Raw genomic sequence first — 19,931 nt, 5'->3', positions numbered from 1 at the left:
CACTCCAGAGAGTCTGGTGGTGCAGACAGCTACTGCAAAATCTAAGCAAGCGGCGCACCCTACCATCCCACCAGATAGGGGCGACAAACGAGTAGATGGATGGGTAAGGAAGGTATTTTCTGCAGGGAGTATGGCACGCCAATCTGCCGACTCCATTTGTGCCCTCGCAAAGTTTCATTCATTCTATAGGACTGCATTTCCATGGCGGCAGAACACATTCCATAGGGGGACGAAAGAGACGTGCTCTAAGCCATAGTTAGAGACGGCAAAGAAGTCATGTTAGTCTCTTCAGTCAGGTTTGGATTCTGCTGATGGCATCAGCAGAGCGATGACTACCAGCACTGTTATGCAAAGGTTTGCGTGGTTGCGACAGTGGTTTTCCACCTGATGTGCAAGCAAGAATTCTCAACATGCCCTTTGACTTGTCGCAGCTTTTTGGCAACAAACCTGACAAGAGTCTTGAAGTTGCAGACCTCGAAGGCGAGAGCCAAATCTGTGAGGTTGCCCAATAGCAGCACCTAGTTCTTTCGACCTAGTGGACAACCTTGGAGGGGTAGATCTTATGCTACTACTACTCAGTTGAAAGGACGAGAGGAATGGCCAGTCAAAGGGGCCAAAGATTTCCTTGTGGTGAACGGGGGAAGGGGTGCAAAGCCAGCTCAAGCAGCGGCTTCTTTACCATCTGGCGCTGCATCAGCCACCTCACAATCTCTCTGAGGTCTTAAGTCACAGTTCACCAGTGGGGGAAAGGGCAGACTGTCTCAGAATCTAGAAGAGAGGCGAGACATTACTTCCGATGCTTGGTCCTTGGAAACCATAGCCCACGGCACAGCCTTCTTTTTATACGGAGACCTCAGAACTATCCACCGGGGAACCACTCTTTAAGGATTCCAGATCCGCTCCTTGTGCAGGAGATTGTAACCCTGCTAGAGGAAGGCGCTATAGAACCAGTGCCTGTAGCAGACAGGAACAAGGGATGGTATTCCCCTTTATTTTCTAATACCCCAGAAGAACGGAGGACTGAGACCCATCTTGGACTTGAGATACTTGAACAGGTTCCTCAGGAAGGACAAGTTCAAAATGGTCACACTATCTCAGATACCTCAGGCCCTCTAACTCCAGGATTGGTTGGTGTCATTGTACCTTCAGGATGCTTATATTCATGTGCCAATCCATCTCAAGCACAGAATATTCCTGTGGTTCGCAGTTGGCGGTTCTCATTATCTATTTAGTGTTCTGCCATTCGGGCTGACCTCCGCCTGATGGTTTTCACCGAACTGATGGCGGTGGTGGCACAAGTCTGAGGGGGGATTCACCTCTATCCCTACCTGAAAGATTGGCTGATCAGGGAACGTTCTCCTGAACAAGTCCTGGATCATCTCAGCATCACCTGCCACTCCCTTCAGACTGGGCTTCTCCCTCAATTACAAGAAGTCCCATATGACACCTTCTCAGTAACTCCAATTCATCTGAGCTGTTCTGGATACATCCTAGGGAAAGAGCTTGCCACCCGAGGTGTGGGCTCAAGACATTCTTCAGATGGTCAACAAATTTCAAAAGGCACAGTGCCTCCCGGTCTTTGTTTTTTTTGTGGTTGCTCAGCCTCATGGCAGCCTGCATTTTTCTAGTGCCAGAGGTGTCATGATATGTAAAAGAAGCACATTACAGGCACCACGATTGATTTGTTTGTGTTTATTTGGAATAAGCCCCCGGAGCGGCAGCCACCGGGGAGACGCAACAAAATGACTGGTTCTTGAATACATGTATTCCAGAACCATTCAAACATTACGTAAGAATGTAATCTCGGGAAGATACCCTACATAACAAGAGGCCCGCCTGAGAATGAGTTCCCTTCAATGGGCCCTTGAACTCAATGGTCTCAGTTATCAGGGAAGATGTTGGAAATGTTGGACCTACTTCAGGTTCCAAGCAGGGTCGCACAGGATCTTCTGTGGTGGGCCTGCGAGGACAATATTAGGGAGAATTCTCATGTCTGTGCTAATTCTCTTCAACCTTGGAGACCCCCAGCTCTTAGGACTTTACATTTTTATCTTGAAGTGCGTGAGAGCTTTTTCAAACTGTTTTTTTGATCTGATTTGGACTGTTTCGTTTTTTTAAAAATAGCTTTTTATTGATTTTAAAATATAACAGAATTTGTTTCAATGCGAGCCAAAAAGAGCACACATCCCCTACCCGCACCCCCCCCCCCCCCTCACCTCTTCCTTATAAACCCCTGGGATTCGGGACGACTTCAACACGGGTACCAACTAGTCATAATTTGCATGGGACTACAGTTTCAAAATAAGTTCAGAATACGAATGTTGGGGGGGCACCATTGGAGCATGTAATCACTCTGTAGATATTGGAGAACCTGGCCCCAGTCCGATTGAAAGTCTTCTGTGACCCCCCCCTGCAACTTACATGACATTTACCCCATAGTTACAAAGTGCCATACCTTTGTAAGCCACTGGAGTTGTGTCAGGGCCGTCTGTTGCTTCCAATCTTGGGCTATCGTCAACCAGGCAGCTACCACCAAGACCATTGTTACTTTAGGTTGGCGTTTAGTGTGCATCCTCTGCTTGGGGTCCCACATGCCCGCCATCCATATTCTGTCCCCAAAACTTTCGGCTCCCTGGACCATCTTCCCTACTTGGGCCTTGATCTCGTTCCAGAAGGGTGTAATGTGCGGGCGCGTCCTCCAGATATGTTTCCAGTCTCCTTCCTGGTGGCATCCCTGCCAACAGAGTCCATTCATATTGGGAGACATTACTTTCAGTCACTGCGGGGTTAGGTGCCATTGTACCAGCAATTTTTGCCACATTTCACGCAGGTGGATGGATCTAGTCAGTGTAGTGACTTTTTTCCACACCTCCTCCTAATGCGCTTGCGGTAGTTCCGTCCCTAGCGTCGCCTCCCATTTCTTCATGTATAGCCATCTTACCTCTTCCCCTTCTGAGTTCAGGTGGGGGTACAGGTCAGATATTAGTTTGTGCGTACCAGGATCTGTTATTACAAAGGTTTCAAATTTCGTGAGGTCTCTCGTTCCAGCCTCCTCGTTGATCGGGGCGGATAGCTAGTGGCTCAGCTGGACATATCGGTATCTCTCTGCTCTCGACACTCCCAGTTCTTGTACACAGTCTTCAAATGACCTAAGTGATCAGGCTTTATACATATTTCAAATCCTGGTGCAGCCTGCCTGTTTCCAGAATGTGAAGGCCTTCGGATCCATTCCTGGTGGGAAGTCGGGATTGTGAAACAGCGGAGTGAACGGGGGTGGGTGTGTTAGGTTCCCTCTCCTGACTTCCGAGTCACATGCATTGAGAGGGGCGCTCATTGTTTCACTTATCCTGGTATTCACATGTTTATACTTTTTGTCGGACCATAAGAGATTTGAGAACGGGCCCCCCGCCACCGCTATGTCCTGGGCTGCCCATTTGGGTTGTGGCAGGTGGGCCATCCACTCCTTAGTACCTCCTGAAGTGTGGAAATGCCCGGCCTCCTTCATGCACTGCAGCTGTCATTGTGGTCATTGCTACTCTTGGTTTTTTGTGTTGCCACACATATGCTGATGTCATTTTGTTTAACGAGCGAAAAAACGATTTAGGAAGCTTGGTTGGAAGGGCTTGAAAATAGTATAGTACCTTAGGGAGAATGGACATTTTTACTGCTGAGATTCGTCCCCACCACGATTTCGCCATTGGTTTCCATCTCATTAACAGTTTTTGCAGGTGGGTGAGTAATTTCGGGTAGTTTGCTGTGTACAGTTATCTTGGGAGTGATCTTAACTCCGAGGTAGGTTATGTTTTGTGCCAATTTAATTCCTTGTATCTGTGCCAGCCGTGCTGTGGTCGCGGCGTCAGCCGACAAGTTCAGAACTTAGGACTTGCTTTTGTTTATTTTCAGGCCCGAGATAGCACCAAATGTCTCCAGCCCTGACATGAGCGTGGGCAGAGATCTGGAGGGATTCGTCAGGGCCAGCAGCATGTCCTCGGCGAATGCCATGGTTTTGTGCTCCACTCCCCCGTCTGCACCCCCGTGATAAGGTGCTGTTGTCCTATCTTTGATAGGAGGGGTTCCAGGAACAGGGCATACAGAAGCGGGGGGCAATGGGCATCCTTGCTTTGGTGCCTCTCGTCTGTGTGACGGTATTGGACAGGAAGCTGTTTACCGCTATTCTGAGAGTGGGGCTTTTATAGTTCGACTTTATCATCCTCATGTAAGAGTCCCCGAAGCCCATTTGTGCCATTGTGCGAAAGAGTTGCAACCATTCTTTGTAGCTACTAGGATGACCTCTATATTTGTGCTTTCCGCTTTTTCTATTATGTGGCACACTCTCCTGGTGTTATCCGCAGTTTGCCTCATGGGGATAAAGCCTGCCTGGTCCGCATCCACTAGGTGGGTCACGTGTGCCGTCAGCCTATTAGCCAGAATTTTAGTGAAGAGCTTTGCATCCAAGTTTATTAGAGTAATTGGCCTATATGACCCGGGGATGGTAGGGTCTTTGTCCGGCTTCAGAAAGAGCACCAGTTTTGCTTCATTCATTGATGGCGTAATGTTTCCCTGGGATTTGAAGGTGTTAAACAGGGTCATGAGTTTGGGGGCCAGTACATTGCGGAATTTCTTGTAGAACGCCTCAGTGAACCCGTCTTGGCCCAGAGCTTTGTTCTTGGGGAGTTGTCTGATGGCTTGTAGCACTTCCTCCTGTGTGATGTCTTGGTCTAGTGCTTCTCGGGCTTCATCCGATAGTCTTGGTAGGGTTATATTCTGGAGAAAAGCCTCCTGCTCCTTCTCATCCGGGTTGTCGGTGGTAGAGATGCTGATAATACGTTCTCATAATTTCGTCCATTTCGTCGTTGGTGGTTTTCCGTGCACCCGAGGGGTCCACCAGTGCCAGAATCAATCTCTCCCTGGTCATCTCCCGGAGCTGTCGGGCGAGCAGGGTATCAGCTTTATTGGCAAGGATGCAATACTTTTGTTTCGTCCTCAGGAGTGCCTGTCCAACTTTTCAAGTGTGGAGAAGCTCCAGTTCACCCTGGATGTGTTGCATTGCTCTCCTCTTGGCTCTACTAGGGTTGTCCGCTGCTTCCTTTTGTTCGTCTCGCAGTTGTGATTCGAGGTCCCTTTCCCACTGTGCCATTTGTTTGTCTCTCTTCGACTTTAAGGCTATAAGTTCTCCCTGCAGAACCGCCTTGAAGGCATCCCCCACCGTCTCCAGTGGAGTTTATCCCTGTGTCGTTTTCAGTAAAATTACTATCTTCTCCTGGATTTCCTCGACCATCACAGGATCTTGTATGAGTTCCGAACGGAAACGCCAGGTCCATACTCCGCCCCCCTTGATTTTCGGCGCTAGGGACAATGTGATTGGGGCGTGGTCTGAGAGGATGATAGGGCCCGTCTCCACTTCCTTAATTGTCCCTAGGATGTTCGTGGAGACCCAAATGTAGTCGATTCTCGACAGCGAATCGTGTTCGTGAGAGTAATGTGTAAAGGCCTGGCGTTCCCCATTCTTTGCTCGCCAGTTGTCATGCAGGGCGAGGGAATCTAATGCCTTCCTTAATACCCATGAGGGAGCCCTCGATCCCTCGCTAGTCCTGCCCGTTCTATCCTGAGTGGGGTTCCAGGCTATATTCAGATCTCCTCCCAGTATGTCTCCTGTGGCAACCTCCTCAAGCGCCTTCAACATGGCCATTAAGAAGGCTTCTTGTCCCATGTTCGGGGCATAAACCGATACCAGCGTAAGCCGTCTCCCTTCCAGCGTGACGTTGAGGAAGATGAACCTTCCTTCCTTGTTGGACCTGTGGTCATGGATCTGTGCCTTCCGTGTGCCTTTTATGGCTATCATGACTCCTGCCCTTTTTGCTCCTGCTTTCTGCCTCCAGGCTTGTCTGTCCAGTTTAGCCCTTTTCATTGGTGTGTTCATGCCCCAGACATTCAATGAGAGCACCGTTACTGGGATCCAATTTGTTGTAGCCAATAAAAAAATTGGTAGGTGGGCACCCTGCAACTGTTCCCTTTTATTTGAAGTTCTCTTGGTCATGCCTGTGTCATCCCGTCATCCCCAACTTGTCTACCCTCCCCTCCACCCCCCCCCCCATTACCTCCCTTGAAACCCTTGAGGTCAGATCTGGGTTGCTGCGTGCACTGAGACGAATTGTCCAGCGCTCCCGGGTCGGATGGCACCTCATCAACTTGTTGTGGGGAGTTCTAAACCCCACTGGAACTTCCAGTGGATTCCTTCTTCACTCTCTCTCAGGCCTGCTTAAGATCTATCAGGCAAATTCTGTGTCTACATTCTCCGGTTGGCATTTACCATGATAAGCATTGCCGTTTTCTGCGCACTTGTTGAGACTAGTTTGGCATGCCCCACTGTCTTTCAGATCTTCTTATCTCTTCCTTTTTTGTGGACTGTCTTCCACCCATCTTGTTGAGTTAAACCCCTGGACTTCCGCTGGGATCTTGGTTGGGTGATTTCTCCTCCACTTGTTATGCTTAATAACTCCTCGTCCTCCTCACAAGATGTGATTCTATGCTGGACTCCCTCCCTTGTAAACAGGAGGCCGAACGGGAACGTCAGTTTATATTTCACTTGGGCTGAAGACAGGTGGTGAACCACTGGGCCCATCTTTCGTCTCTTGAGAAGGGTGGATTGGGCCAAATCCTGGTATAGTTGCACTTCCTGGCCATTTACCCTTATCATGGGGGGGGGGGCTTATCTGGCTTTTCCAAGAAGTTCTTTCTGCCTGTAGGAGGTCATAGCCACCAGCACATCCCTGGGTCTTTCTCCTGGTGTGTTCCCTCTCTTAGGGCCCACTCTGTGAATTCGGTCAATTCCCACCCCTGCGTCCACTTCCTCCGCCAGGATCTCTGTGAATAGTTGCATAACTGTTGCTTTCAGATCTGCATCCCCTATGGTTTCTGGCAGGTTTTTGATTCTCACATTTGATCTCCTCTACCTATTTTCTAGGTCCTCGCCTTGTTGTTCAAGGTACGTCGTTGCCTGGGCTACCCTGTCCAGTGTTTCTTCTGATTTTAAGGAGTCTTCCTCCATTTGCTGGAGTTTCCTTTCAAGTGTATCAGTTCTCTCTCCCAATTTGCTTTAATCTTGCCTGATTTCCTGGATTGACTGCACCATTTCACCCTCAAGATCTTGAATTGTTCTTGGACAGAGTTGAGTAGCTGAGTCTGAAGTTCTTTAAAGCAGGTTTGCATGGCCTCCTTAATCATCGCCCTTCCCTCCATCCTTCCACACGCTGTGCTCGGGCCGAGTGGGGCAAAGTCTTCCGATGTGAGCGTAGGGCCGCCTTGTGCCCCCCAGAACTGTTTCAGATTCCTTCCCTGGTTCCTCTTTGGGGAAGATTGTGTTGCTGACCTCGCCCTTGATTTGGACATTAATGGGCCGTGCTGGACTTGATGGGGCTTGGTCTGGGAGGGTTCTATTGAATTGCGCCAGGAGCCTAGGGCGTGAGCCCTGTTGTCCGGGGAGCAAGTGCCGTGGGGCAGACCGGGCTTGACAGTCCCAGGGCTGATGCTGTTCTGACTACTGGTTATTGTACAGAAGTTTGTGAGTGGAGGGGGTTTCTGCTTAGTGAGCGTGAAATGTGACCGTTGCGGCGGTAATGGGGGAGATCTCTTGTCTAGCGGATCTTATCGTCCAGGGTTTCAATATGGGGCCGCCCGACAGTACACCTTATATTTGGCTGCCATCCATTCAGTAGGGTTCTTTATGCGATCTGTCCTCACCTTCAGTGTGGGGAGGGTGATTGGGTCTTCTCCCGAGCCTTTACCTCTGCCGTTGCTAGATGTTGTCGACCATGGTCACAGCTGAAGGGGAGCCCACGGTCCGCTGCCTGCTGGTATGCTCCCAGAATTCCCCCCCCCCCACCCCCTCCGAATCCGGCGGTCGATTGGTCTCCCTTATGTCGGTTCACCGGGTTCGTCCGAGTTGGGCGGGCTCACCTCCTCCAGGCCCCGTCCCCTGCTCAGCAGCCTCTGGAGGGGCTCACCGTGTTCTCCTCCCGGGGGGGATGGAAGGGGTCACTTCGCCACGCCCCCACACAGCCTTCCCGCTTTTTTTTTTTCTTGCTCTTGTTCAGGATGGTAAGGATCCCATGTGTGAATCTGTTCAGTCGGGTCTGGACATGGCAGATTGTGTCAACCGGTCCATGGCGGCGAGCCCCGTGATGCGCAGATTTGCGTGGTTGCGTAAGTCGGGGTTTGCTCCTGACATACATGCCCGGCTCCTCAACATGCCCTTTGATGGGGGGGACCATCTTTTTGGCAGCAAGGCCGACAAGATCCTTGAGAGGTTGCAGACCTCCAAAGCTGCAGCGAAGTCGTTGAGTGCTGCGGTTAGCCAACCTCCACCTTTTCGTCCTAGGGGACAGCAATGGAGGGGAGGCTCCTTTCGATACTACTCTTCCTTTGGTAGATCGAGGGGAGCTGCAAGTCAAAGGGGCCACCGTAGGAGTACCAGAGGTGGAAAACAAGGTACTCGAGGTGGAAACGCCTCTCGGGCAGTTGCCTCTTTGCCCTCAGGCACTGCCGCAGCCGCCTCAGCTCAGTCATGAGGCCATGTCCCATGGTTCGCCGGTTGGGGGAAGGCTGGCGCAGCATCTTGTAGATTGGCGTACCATTACTTCAGATGTGTGGGTTCTTGAGATCATGGCCACGGCTACGGTCTGCCTTTCCGGCAGAGGCTTCACGACAATCCAGCAGGGAATCTCTCCAGAAGAATCTGGATCCGCTCCTTGCGCAGGAAATCAAATCCCTGCTGGAGAAAGGCACCATAGAACTGGTGCCTGTAGCAGAGAGTAACAAGGGATGGTATGCCCCATATTTTTTTCATCCTGTAAAAAGACTGGGGATTGAGACCCGTCATGGACTTGCGTGGTTTGAACAAGCTCCTGAGGAAGGACAGGTTCAAGATGCTTACTCTCTCTCAAGTCCTCCAGGCCCTTCAACTTCAGGACTGGTTGGTGTCTCTCGACCTCAAGGACGCTGACTTTAATGTGCCGATTCATGCCAAGCACAAGAAGTACCAGAGGTCGCGGTTGGCGACTCGAATTTTCAGTTTCGGGTCCTGCCGTTCTTATTGACCTCCGCCCTGAGGGTCTTCACCAAGCTCATGGTGGTGGTGGCAGTGTATCTCAGGAAAGGGGGGATTCACGTCTTCCCCTACCTGGACGATTGGTTGATCATGGCGCGCTCTCCCAAGCAAGTCCTGGATCATCTGTCAGTCACCTGCCACTCCCTTCACAAGCTGGGCTTCTCCCTCAACTTAAAGAAGTCCCACTTGACACCTACCCAGCGGCTCCTGTACATCGGAGCAGTGCTCGACGCATCACTGAGGCAGTGTTCGCCTCCCCAGGTGAGGGCTCATCACATTCTGCAGATGTGCACAAGTTGCAACGTGCCCAGACTCTCCCAGCGTTCGAGTTGTTGAGGTTGCTCGGCCTCATGGCATCCTGCATTCTTCTGGTGCCAGAGGCCAGGTTGCGGGTGAGATCTCTGCAATGGGCTCTGAAGCTCCAGTGGTCGCAGTCCTCCGGCAGGATGTCTGACCCCGTTCAGGTGCCGCCCTCGGTCGCCCAGGATCTTCTGTGGTGGGCTGTCGAAGGCAATCTGATGAAGGAGGCTTGATTTTGGCTACCCTGGCCGGAGGTAACAATCGTGACGGATGCGTCCCTCACGGGATGGGGAGCTCATGCCAATGAGTTTGACGTCAGCGGTCGTTGGTCTCCGGAGTCCAGACTCCATATCAGGAGATGAGAGCCATCAGGCTAGCCCTGAAGGCTTTTCTGCTGTCTGTGCGGGGGAAGAATGACTTGATTCTGACAGACAACACAGTGGCCATGCACTACCTCAACAAAAAGAGGGGGGCGGGGGCAGGGTCTCTCCCTCTGTGCAGAGAGGCGATGCAGCTCTGGTTCTGGGCCATCCAGCAGGAAATTTCGATCTCAGCAGTTCATCTGGCCGGAGACGGAAACGGGACGGCAGATGCTCTGAGCAGGCAGAGCACGGTCTCTCACGAGTGGGAGCTGGCCCAGGAGATTCTCCTGGAGATCTTCGCCCTCTGGGGGTCCCCACAAGTGGATCTCTTCGCCCCAAGTGCCAACCGGAAGTGCGAAAGATTCTGCTTGTGGGAATTTCCTCCAAGAGGAGCCTTAGGGGACACGTTCGTAGTGGAGTGGTCCGTCCCACTGCTGTACGCGTTTCCTCCAGTCCCCGTCAGTCAGCAAGTGCTGCAGAGGTTCAGAATCTGTTGGCAGGGCATTGATGGTAGGAGTAGGGGTAAGATATTGTCAGGTGTGATATTTTTTCTGCATCTAGAGGGCACCGATGGTGCCATTATTTTTTTCAAGCCTGAGCATCTTGTTGAATGTTGGGTGGAAATTAATGAGGAAGTGGTCAGTCCACGGGTGGGGTGTGATTTTGATGATAGTACTAGGGCAATTGGAGGTGGCTACCCAGTCTAGTATTCTCCCTTTGTCATGAGTGGGGATGAGAACTTTTTTGGGTGAGTGTGTCCCTCAAGCATGGTGGCAATAGCTTGCGCTTGTTTGTCATCTGGGTCATTAAGACCTAGGTTAAGATCACCAAGGATCATTGTCTGGGATGACTTTTTTGTGTTGCTCGCTAAGAGGCTGGATAATTCCTCTTCGAATAGGCCTAGGGGCCCTGGTGGCCTATAAATGAGATAGTTGGAGTTTGGCATGGGGATATTGGTAATTTAGCGGTCAGGAGTTTGCAGGATTTTAGGGTGGGCGGTGGTGTTAATCTTACATTCAGGTTGGATTTGGAGATGATGGCTAAGCCGCTGCCTCTGGCGGTCTAGTCTTACTTGGGTATAGCTAGGGAGAGGGCTGGACCTGCTGCGTCATGTAGCCAGGTTTCTGTGACTGCTAGGTCGAGGTTTCCTAATGTAAGGAGGTTGGCTATTTCAGTGGCATGGGCCACGACTGATCTAGCATTGATCAGTGCTCCTGTTATGGAAGTAGTTTTAGGAAGACGGTTGATGTCAGAGGTAGCTAGGATGGGTTATTTCGTTAAGGTGCTAGCAGGTAGTTGTGGTTTGGGATGCGTTAAGTTCCTAGTCTGGTTTTTGGGAATGGTGCTACAGTTCGAGTAGACGTTGCTAGGTGCCTGCGGTTCGTAGAGGGTGAAAAGTCTAGCGCGAAGCCTAGAGTTTCTATGGATAGTAGGGCAGGGTACATATTTGAATAGTTAACCGTATTAGTTGTAGGAGCAGCAGTGGGGCGTATGTTGATAGGGTCGTGCTAATATGCATTCTGCTGGCGTATAGCGTGTTATAACTTATACTATAGCGTATGGCTGGGTAGGCTGAGAACACGGGCTCAGGGGTGACATGGTTACCAGGCTAAAGCATCTAAAAAACACAATATAGTGGCAGGCTAGATGCAACTATCACGGCACAGTGTGGTGACAGGCTAAAGCAGCTGCAAAAGACAATATAGTGGCAGGCTAGATGCAACTATCAAGGCACGGTGTAGGTTTAGGCTGGATACAATAACAAGGTGCAGTGCAGTGTAGTGATAGGCTGAGCAATTAGAAAAACGCAATACAATGGCAGGCTAAATCACCTAAGAAACAGTGTGATGGCAGGCTGGATGCAGCTTGCAGTGGTAGTGCACTTTCAAATGCCTATATGTATGTGCACCAGTAGGGCAATACAGTTGATACAGCATATGACTGGGTATGGGTAGCATGTGGCAGTCTTGGGAGCAGTGATCTGATATTACTGCAAGTGGTTTCAGTTACACATTGTGAGTGCTCAGTGATCATATTTAAATCACCTCTCTGGAGTAGAGTGCAGCGTCAGAACACCAAAGTGGTCTGTTGTGCTTCATGGGTGAGGTCCAGGCTCTGGGTGGGTTCAGGTGCCAGGGGGGCAAGGGCAAGTAGGGTGGTCGACAGTACCAGTGGTGATGGGGCTAAATGTTCTGGGGCAGCCTGCAACTCGGTCAGCTCAGTCAGGACCTGAGCCTTTACACAGTGACTTCCCACGGAGGCCGGCTCACGCCTACCCGGCGTCCTGATTAGATGGAGAGGGGGCCAATCGGGGCTTGTAGGTGCTCTTTCCAAGGGGTGAGGAGGAGGAAGCAATTGAGGCGGCCATCTTGGAGTGGCAAAGAGCCTCGTGCTTCAGAAAAAGGGCAAATGGCATCTGGTGGCTGCATAGGGGCCAGCTCCTTTCTGTGGCAGAGAGCAAGGTGCAATCTTGCAGCATTCGTGTCATGGATATTAAATAAATCCGCCGATTTTCTGCAATTTTTAAATTCCCTCGTGCTGGCCAATACAAGAATTTCTGGCAGATCGGTGGACTCAACGTCACAGATTATGGTCCGACAAATTGATGATCAACAGCGATTTACTAGAAGCACTTCGGTGGTAGCAACTCTCAGACAATCTGACACGAGGAATGCTGCTACTGGAGCCAAAATTCCAATCCACAATTGTGACGGATGCCTCCCAAACAGGATGGGGAGCTCATCTGGGGTCCTTACAAGTTCAAGGTCGGTGGTCCTCAGGAGAATCGAGCCTTCACATCAATGTGCTGGAACTAAGAGTGGTTCATTGGGCTCTAAAATCTTTTGCCGCGCATGCGAAGATCGGTTGTGAGAGTGCTGACGGACAATACAACCACGATGTTCTACCTCAGGAAGCAAGGGGGCACTCATTCCAGAACGCTCTCGAGCGGGGCTCAGGAACTATGGTATTGGGCCCTCAAATAAGACCTCAACATCGTAACGTTTCACCTACCAGGGGTGATGAATGTACAGGCAGACTCCCTCAGCAGAGAGATGAACCAATTCCACGAGTAGAAGCTGAAGGATCAGGAAATGGGGTCGTCCTTCGCTGGATCTCTTCGCCACCTGGGAGAACCAAAAAGTGCAAGCAGTTTGCCAGCAGATGGCCACAGCCCAATTTGCTGGGGGATGCGTTCTACTTCCCGTGGACGGGCAGGTTCGCGTATGTGTTCCCTCCGTTTCCACTCATTCGGCGGACCCTCCAGTGGATTCAGAAAAACCCATACTATGTGATTCTGATTGCCCCTCACTGGGCCACGTAACCGTGGTTTTGGGACCTGCTCCATCTATCCGTGGCAGGACCAGTGAGGTTTCAAGTGATGCCGGACCTTCTGTTTCAAGACAAGGGGGCAGTTTGGCATCACGACCCGGGCTCCTTCAGCCTGACGGCTTGGCTCCTGACTTCTCCGAGTTTGGTTTGCTGAACATTTCTAGAGACTGTCACCACGTTTTAGAAGCGGCGAGCGCTCCGACCACGAACGTCTCCTATGCATTCAAGTAGAAAAGGTTCTGTGTGTTGTAAGGATCAGCCGGGGCTGGACCCTTTCAACATTTCATCAGAACAAATTCTGCCTTACTTACTAGACTTGGCTAGGAGAGGTTTGGCATTCTCTTCCATAAAAGTTCACCTGCCGGCCATTTCTAGGTTTACTCTGAGGAGGCACTTGACTCCGTTGTTCAGTGACCGACTAGTTAAACATTTTCGGAGAGGTTTATTTCGGACTTTTCCTTCGGGCAAAAAAGTTCCCTCCTGGTTGGAGTCTCAAACTGGTGCTGTCAGGGCTAATGAAGGCCCCGTTTGAGCCTATGTCGTCGACGCCCCTGAAGTTTTTGTCGTGGAAGATGGCTTTTTTGGTGGCCATCACATCAGCAAGAAGAATATCGGAGCTGCAAGCTCTGGTGATTGATCCTCCTTACTTAAGTTTGTTCAAGGACAAGGTGGTGTTAATCCTCACTTTATTCCGAAGGTGCCAACTACGCTCTATAAACACTTCTGTTGTGCTACCAGCGTTCTTCGCTTCAGCTTCCTCGCTGGCAGAGGAGGCTCTACATACGTTGGACGTCAAGAGCATTGAAGTTTTATCTGAGTCGTACTCTGGAATTCAGGCGTACAAGGCAGCGGTTTGTGGCTTATGGACCCTCAGTCCTTGTTTGGAGATTGCTCTTCACTTTACTATCGCGCTGGGTTTCGTCAGTTATTGCCTTCTGTCACTCTAAGGCGGGAAAGCCTCTGGAGAGGCTTCCAAAGGCTCACTCGACAAGATGCACTGCATCATCATCAGCAGCATTATGGTCGGGGATTCCACTGGCAGACATCTGTCAGGCGGCCTCCTGGTCTGTGCCGCATACATTTACTCGGCATTATTGCCTGGAGCAACAGCATGGGGCAGATGTGCAGATGGGACGTGCAGTCCTGCAACACCTGTTTCAGTAAGGTAAGCCCCCACCGAGTGGGGTGCCTGTTACAATGTTGCTATGGCTAATGTTTTTTTCTTGCTGATTGTATGTTTGCATTCCTAATGTATTGGTTTGCATTACAAGCCGCCATGTATAGGGATACTGCTATGTAGTCTAATCTAAGCATGTGAATCCATGAAAAATCCAATGCTGGAGAAGGGAGTAGTTTCTTACCTATAACTCCATTTCTCCAGCGTTGGTATCTTTCATGGATTCACATGCACCTGCCGGCCTCTCCTGAATGCAAACCTGATTATTGCCTCTACTTTGGAGGTTAAAATCTGAAAGGAGCTCTGGGGGCGGGTCTATTTATACCCTACGTCCTTTTGGGTCATGCATAAGTGTCCCAAAAGGACGTCGGTAGGACACAAAAGTGTCGCGTTTTCCAATGGAAAACACTTTTAAAAAGAGACAGAGGGTTCCCGGCCTGACGACGGGGAATATTCACAGCATGTGAATCCATGAAAGATACCAACGTTGGAGAAATGGAGTTACAGGTAAGAAACTACTCCTTCCCTTTGACAGTTCAGCCAGCCCAGGAGCACTCCATCTGCTTGAAAAAGCAGCTGAGGGGAGTGCTCGGTGTTTCACTGGGCTGGCTCCTCTGCTCCTCCATAATGGATGAGGGGGCCACTGGGTGAACGCCCCCCTCGCCCATTATGGATGAGCCTCCAGGCTTGGACTGGCATATAGGGCAAAAGGGCAATGACTGTACAAAATATGCAAAATGCTAGTTTAGACCAGTCAAAATGGGCCACTTTTTTGGCCAGTGTGGGCCAGTTTGAGTTACTTCACTATGCAGTTAGTACTTTTGACCATTGTTGCTGAATAAATAATTTTTAAATATCACAATTTGCTTACATTTTAACAAAAAACACCCCCTTGGGCACTATTCAAACAGTCTGTTACTAAAGGAATGAATGTCCATTTGCAACTGCGGGACACTTTTTCATTGGTGCCCGAGACAGTTTTATGGTCCAGTCCGACCATGTGAGCCGCCCTTGCCCATTTTCTCTAATCTAAAAAACACGTTTTTTTTTTCCTTACATAACATGCCGGGCTCTCGTGCCCCAAAAAGTTTAGGGGTCCATAGACTATCGAGAGAAAGTTGCCTAAAAGGGAAATCTTGCCTAAAAACCGTGACCCACTGAAACTAAATCCGATGCCGAAAGGGACCTTTGCACCCGCTAACCCAGTGTCTTCCTCGACCGGACTGAGCGCAGAAGATTGTGTACCCAGCGGTTTCCGGGACACCTGCAGTGGTCTATGGAAGTATCACAGGGGGGTATTAACATACTGGTTTCTACCCCCCCACCCCCAAAAAATCCTATTTGTCTCCATAGGGTTACATGGGCATAGGGTCTGGCCCTATCTCACTGCAACCTGACATTTGCTTGTGTAAATTGAGGAAGGGTCCTTTTCATGGTCTATCCTACTGTCTATGGATTGCTTTGGGTACTGACCTGAACTTGTATCTAATTTTGGAATACTTCATTGATCATAAGCTGTGGCGCTGCAAATCTACATATACACCTACCTTAAAGGGTATATGCTTTGGAACTGGCTACTTTTGAGCACAAGGCCCTAAACCATACTAGTGTTGTACTTTATTGGAATTAGGGAAGCTCTTTTAGGTTGATTCTAAGTTATTTCTATCCTTGTGCATTTGAGATACTTACCTGTGTTGCACTCATATCAAACGCTAATCTAGCTCTCCAAATGGTGAATGTATACATCCTGTTTTATCTGGGTTTTGTGCTACAATAATGGCTTGGTATTTTTATCTGCTTAGTGTGTAAACTAAAGCTTTAGTAAATAATTATATTTTTATATACTTACCTGTTTAACTTGAATTACTGGTGTTGCTCTGCGTGGATTTATTCTAGTCCCCTTCCCGAAACTAAGCCTTGCTGCTCACCTTGATTGGTTTTGGCTAACTTCAGTGTCCACTCTTTTTTTACCATAATAGGGCGGCCTCCCACAGGACTGATATTGAAAATCCATCTTAACACTACTTAATAAATAAGATGACCTGCCTGAAAGACTGAACTTTGGAAAGGGTAGTGATGGACTTGCCTATGCATCATTATTGTGTTTAGATATAATGGCCATTTTAAGGCTTGCATGTATTCCGAATTTTCTTTTTATTTCAACCGTAATGATTTACACTGTAATTTCCTTCGATTATTTGTTGCATTCTAAAGGTTACCAATTATGTGATGTTTTGTAGTTGACTTTGTGGGCCTCAAACATTACTCTTGTTTTGGTTCTGCACCAAGCATACTTCACCTGAAGTATAAGCCTAATTGGTCTGCCACCCTACATTTAAGAGTTTGGTCATACATTTAGTGTGAAACTGGCTGCACCTTTAGGGTGGGTTATCGGAATCGTTCACCAGAGTAGACTCTGAAAAACCTTTTTAACATGACTTAATTGGATTAAAGAGGCACATTGAGGTAATGTTACTTGACAAAGATTGTACACATTTACTCAAGTTGATATTCAGGTTTATTTCCCACTTGTTCTAGTTGTAAAGTGACCAATTTGTGACAAGATGGCCATTATTCCCTTGTCACGACATCCTAGTGTTCTCACCTTTTTGTTGCATTGTTTTCATTTCTGTGGTTGACTAGTGCAAACTGAAAAATGGTATGATCTTACTTGCACTCTTGACTATACTAGTGCATACAAACAGCATTGAACCATGATGTATATTCTAGCAGCACCCTAGTTAAAACAAACATAAAAGTACAGTGTGGGAAGGTAAAGCATTAAGGTTCTATAACCAGCTTGGGCAGAACAGGGGCCTGCATTAAAATGTAAGGTTGGTAACTCTTCATAAATGAGCTAGCCTTTTCTGTATTCTTTTGAACATACATAGATGTTCACAGTTAACGTCCTTAAGTAATTCTGTTTCTAGATATGACTGTTTTTTTTTTTCTAGGTTTGGAGTATGTGGTGGAATACAGACATCCTGGAATGTCAGACTTGGACTATAACTGTGAGCTCTGTGCAAGCACGTCAAAGCTGGTTCCCATGATTGTGCATCTCAATGGCTTGAAACATAGAAAGGCCTACATAGTGAGTATTTCACTGCTTGTGTGAACAATTGGTTTGTTGTATGTGCTGGAACCACATTCCCTTTTAGGCAACTATTCTTATTATTTTAGCATGTCTACCCTAACGATATTTGTGTGTTTTCTGTTGTTGTTTTAAACAGGGCAAACACTTTCCATTTACAGCTAAATATAGAGATCCCAACGAAGATATATTTCAGTTTCTTAGGAGAATGTCATCTGAGATAGAGCGCTATAGAGGACTAAGAATGTTTCGGGTATGTATGTATAGTTTTTCTTTAAAATGTGTAAAACATTTATGTTATGTTAGAGTGAGAGATGCAACCAATTTGTTACACGAGAGTGATCTTTTCGAAGAAACTCTCGGGGATACTTCGGGACACAACCTTTTAGCCTGTAGAGCAAAATGTTACAGGTTCTTTTACAGGATGTATAGGTGAAGACATCTTTCTCTTTGGGAGGAATGAAGTGTAGTCTTGCCTCTCCTGTAATAAGTAGTGCCCTTTTAAAGAGAACTTTTCCAATTAACTTCCAAGCTACAATTTGACCTTGACATTTCTTACATAGACAGGTAGCACACGCTGCCCGTCAGCTATTTGAAGATGGTATGCTAGCTATGGGAAACCTTTTTCTGAGACCCACTGATGGCACTGAATTTCTATACTCTGGCCTGTTGGAGCAAATGTATAGAAGGCCAACCTAGTGTAGTGACGGGGACAACTCGGAGCTATAGCCAAACTAGTTCCAGGTAGCAAGGCGAGTGTTCTAGGTCAAGTCTCAAGTGGTGCTGAGCTTCTGAAGGGTCCCAAATTCGTACATACAATGGAAACTCTGGGATTACACTTAGCCAATCAGTTATAAAAATACTTATTTATGGCCATATAATACTGAAAAAAATACTAGATACATATACACAGTCGCTGAAGTACGGCAAAATAAAGCTCAAACCCCTGAAAGGGAAGGTAAAAGGTTTAGTATAAGCACTACTGGTCCAAACGGATCAAGTACTAGCTTCAGAAATCCATCCTTAAGAATATGGGGCCTTGTGCCCAAAAGTTCACCAATGTTCCATACAGTTTTCAGAGGCTGGAAAAAATGAAGGTTGGATCTCTGGGGTCCAATGAACAGTTCCCAGTGGTTGAGGACATGTATTTCTAACTAACAAACCTGTCCCCAACAAGCCATGGCAAATCCAAACTATATTAAAGTTTATAAAAGTTATCAAAAGTTTTAAAATGGGAAGTTAGGCGTTCAGGTAAGTATTGTGACAACTCGCCCCCTCCCCCATTCTGCAATTCTTCGTAGGACTCGGCCGGTCTGCTGAAGAAGATCCGACATTGCTTTTTCTGCCGTCGGCTACACCCCTAGATGCCAATGGTTGCAGGTTCGAGCACTTCTCCGGTCAGCGACTAATGCTACTGCAAGGTCTTCCAGTTGAGAAATGCAGAGTAACTCTATGTAGGGCCCCTCTCAGGACAGGACTGGACACAGGTAAGCAGTTTCGGACTACTGCCACCAATGCATGGCGATGGAGGAGGAATCAATTGCCACTGTCAGACTTCGTATCCTATCTTGGGTCCCCTGGATGGTTGGACCACAAAATTGTCCAGAGTTGAGTCTTCTAGCATGAGCGTAGTATCCCCCAAGTTCCAGGCTTCAACTCTGAATGGAACGCCTGCAGCACGGCAAAGTCTGAGCTGGTCAGCCACTGGGTGGTCCAGGGGCACTTCCGAAGGCTCTTCTTCGTAGGATCTGACCTGACGTCAAAAATGGATGTTTCCTCCACTCCAAGGGTCGCAGGGCCTTCGCAGGACTTCTGTAGATCTTCCACAAGACAAGGCTCTCCGAGGGCTGCAGCAGTTGTTTTCCAGGTCCTTCTTCCAATGGGTCCATGGTCTCCTTAGGTCTTGCAGCTGGACAGCATACTTGACTTCGGTTTCTTCCAGGATCTCTCGATTGTGTACAGGGGTCCTCTTCTTAACCAAAAAGCCAGGTAAGAGCTGAAACTCCCACTAGCCAATGACAGATATGACGCACACACACCACCACCCTGCCCCCCCAGCCACCCTGTAGTGTTTCAGTCAGGACCACTGGTGGCACAACTCATGAATACCACTCAGACGATACCACTCGGATGCACCGAAACCGGTTTTTGGATTGGGACCAGACAGTTCCAACTCAGTTCCTGACCGAAAACACCAATGGCCCTGCACTACCCTGCCAAAAGGCTCTGCTTTCCCAGGCACTGCAAATACATATGTTTTCTCCTGGCCTCAGAGGCCACGAAGAATGGCTAAATGCAAGATGGCAAGGGACACATGAAAAACCAAGTTGCACGTCCATGTTTGAACACTAGCCACAGTTGGTAGCCATACGCCTTAAGACTAATTGCACCACAAACTAGATTAACATAACTGCTGCCACCAGCTTGTTCCTTAGGCACACCTTGAGTAACCACACATCCTCTTAGTCTTAGTGTAGGTCAAAACAAAAATTATACCCCAGTGTAATGCATTGTAAGATGCATTGTAGAATGATAAAGTTACCAATAGGGATACGTTACCAAAAG

General features: G+C 48.6%; 1 protein-coding gene across 2 annotated transcripts in view; it reads left to right on the top strand.

Moving 5' to 3' along the window:
* The window catches only part of LOC138497172 (uncharacterized), a 1,228,614-nt gene that overhangs the window by 337,507 nt on the left and 871,176 nt on the right, over positions 1-19,931 (top strand). For both annotated transcript variants that reach the window (XM_069620463.1, XM_069620462.1), the window contains exons 6-7: positions 17,230-17,366; positions 17,506-17,619. In XM_069620463.1, the coding sequence (XP_069476564.1) occupies positions 17,230-17,366; positions 17,506-17,619 (251 nt within the window). The remainder of the gene's footprint in view (positions 1-17,229; positions 17,367-17,505; positions 17,620-19,931) is intronic.

This window comes from Ambystoma mexicanum, chromosome 5q, assembly GCF_040938575.1.
Source record: "Ambystoma mexicanum isolate Mex_15411 chromosome 5q, UKY_AmexF1_1, whole genome shotgun sequence".
NCBI classification, from domain to species: Eukaryota; Metazoa; Chordata; class Amphibia; order Caudata; family Ambystomatidae; genus Ambystoma; species Ambystoma mexicanum.
This window is presented reverse-complemented; position numbering and strand designations above follow the sequence as displayed.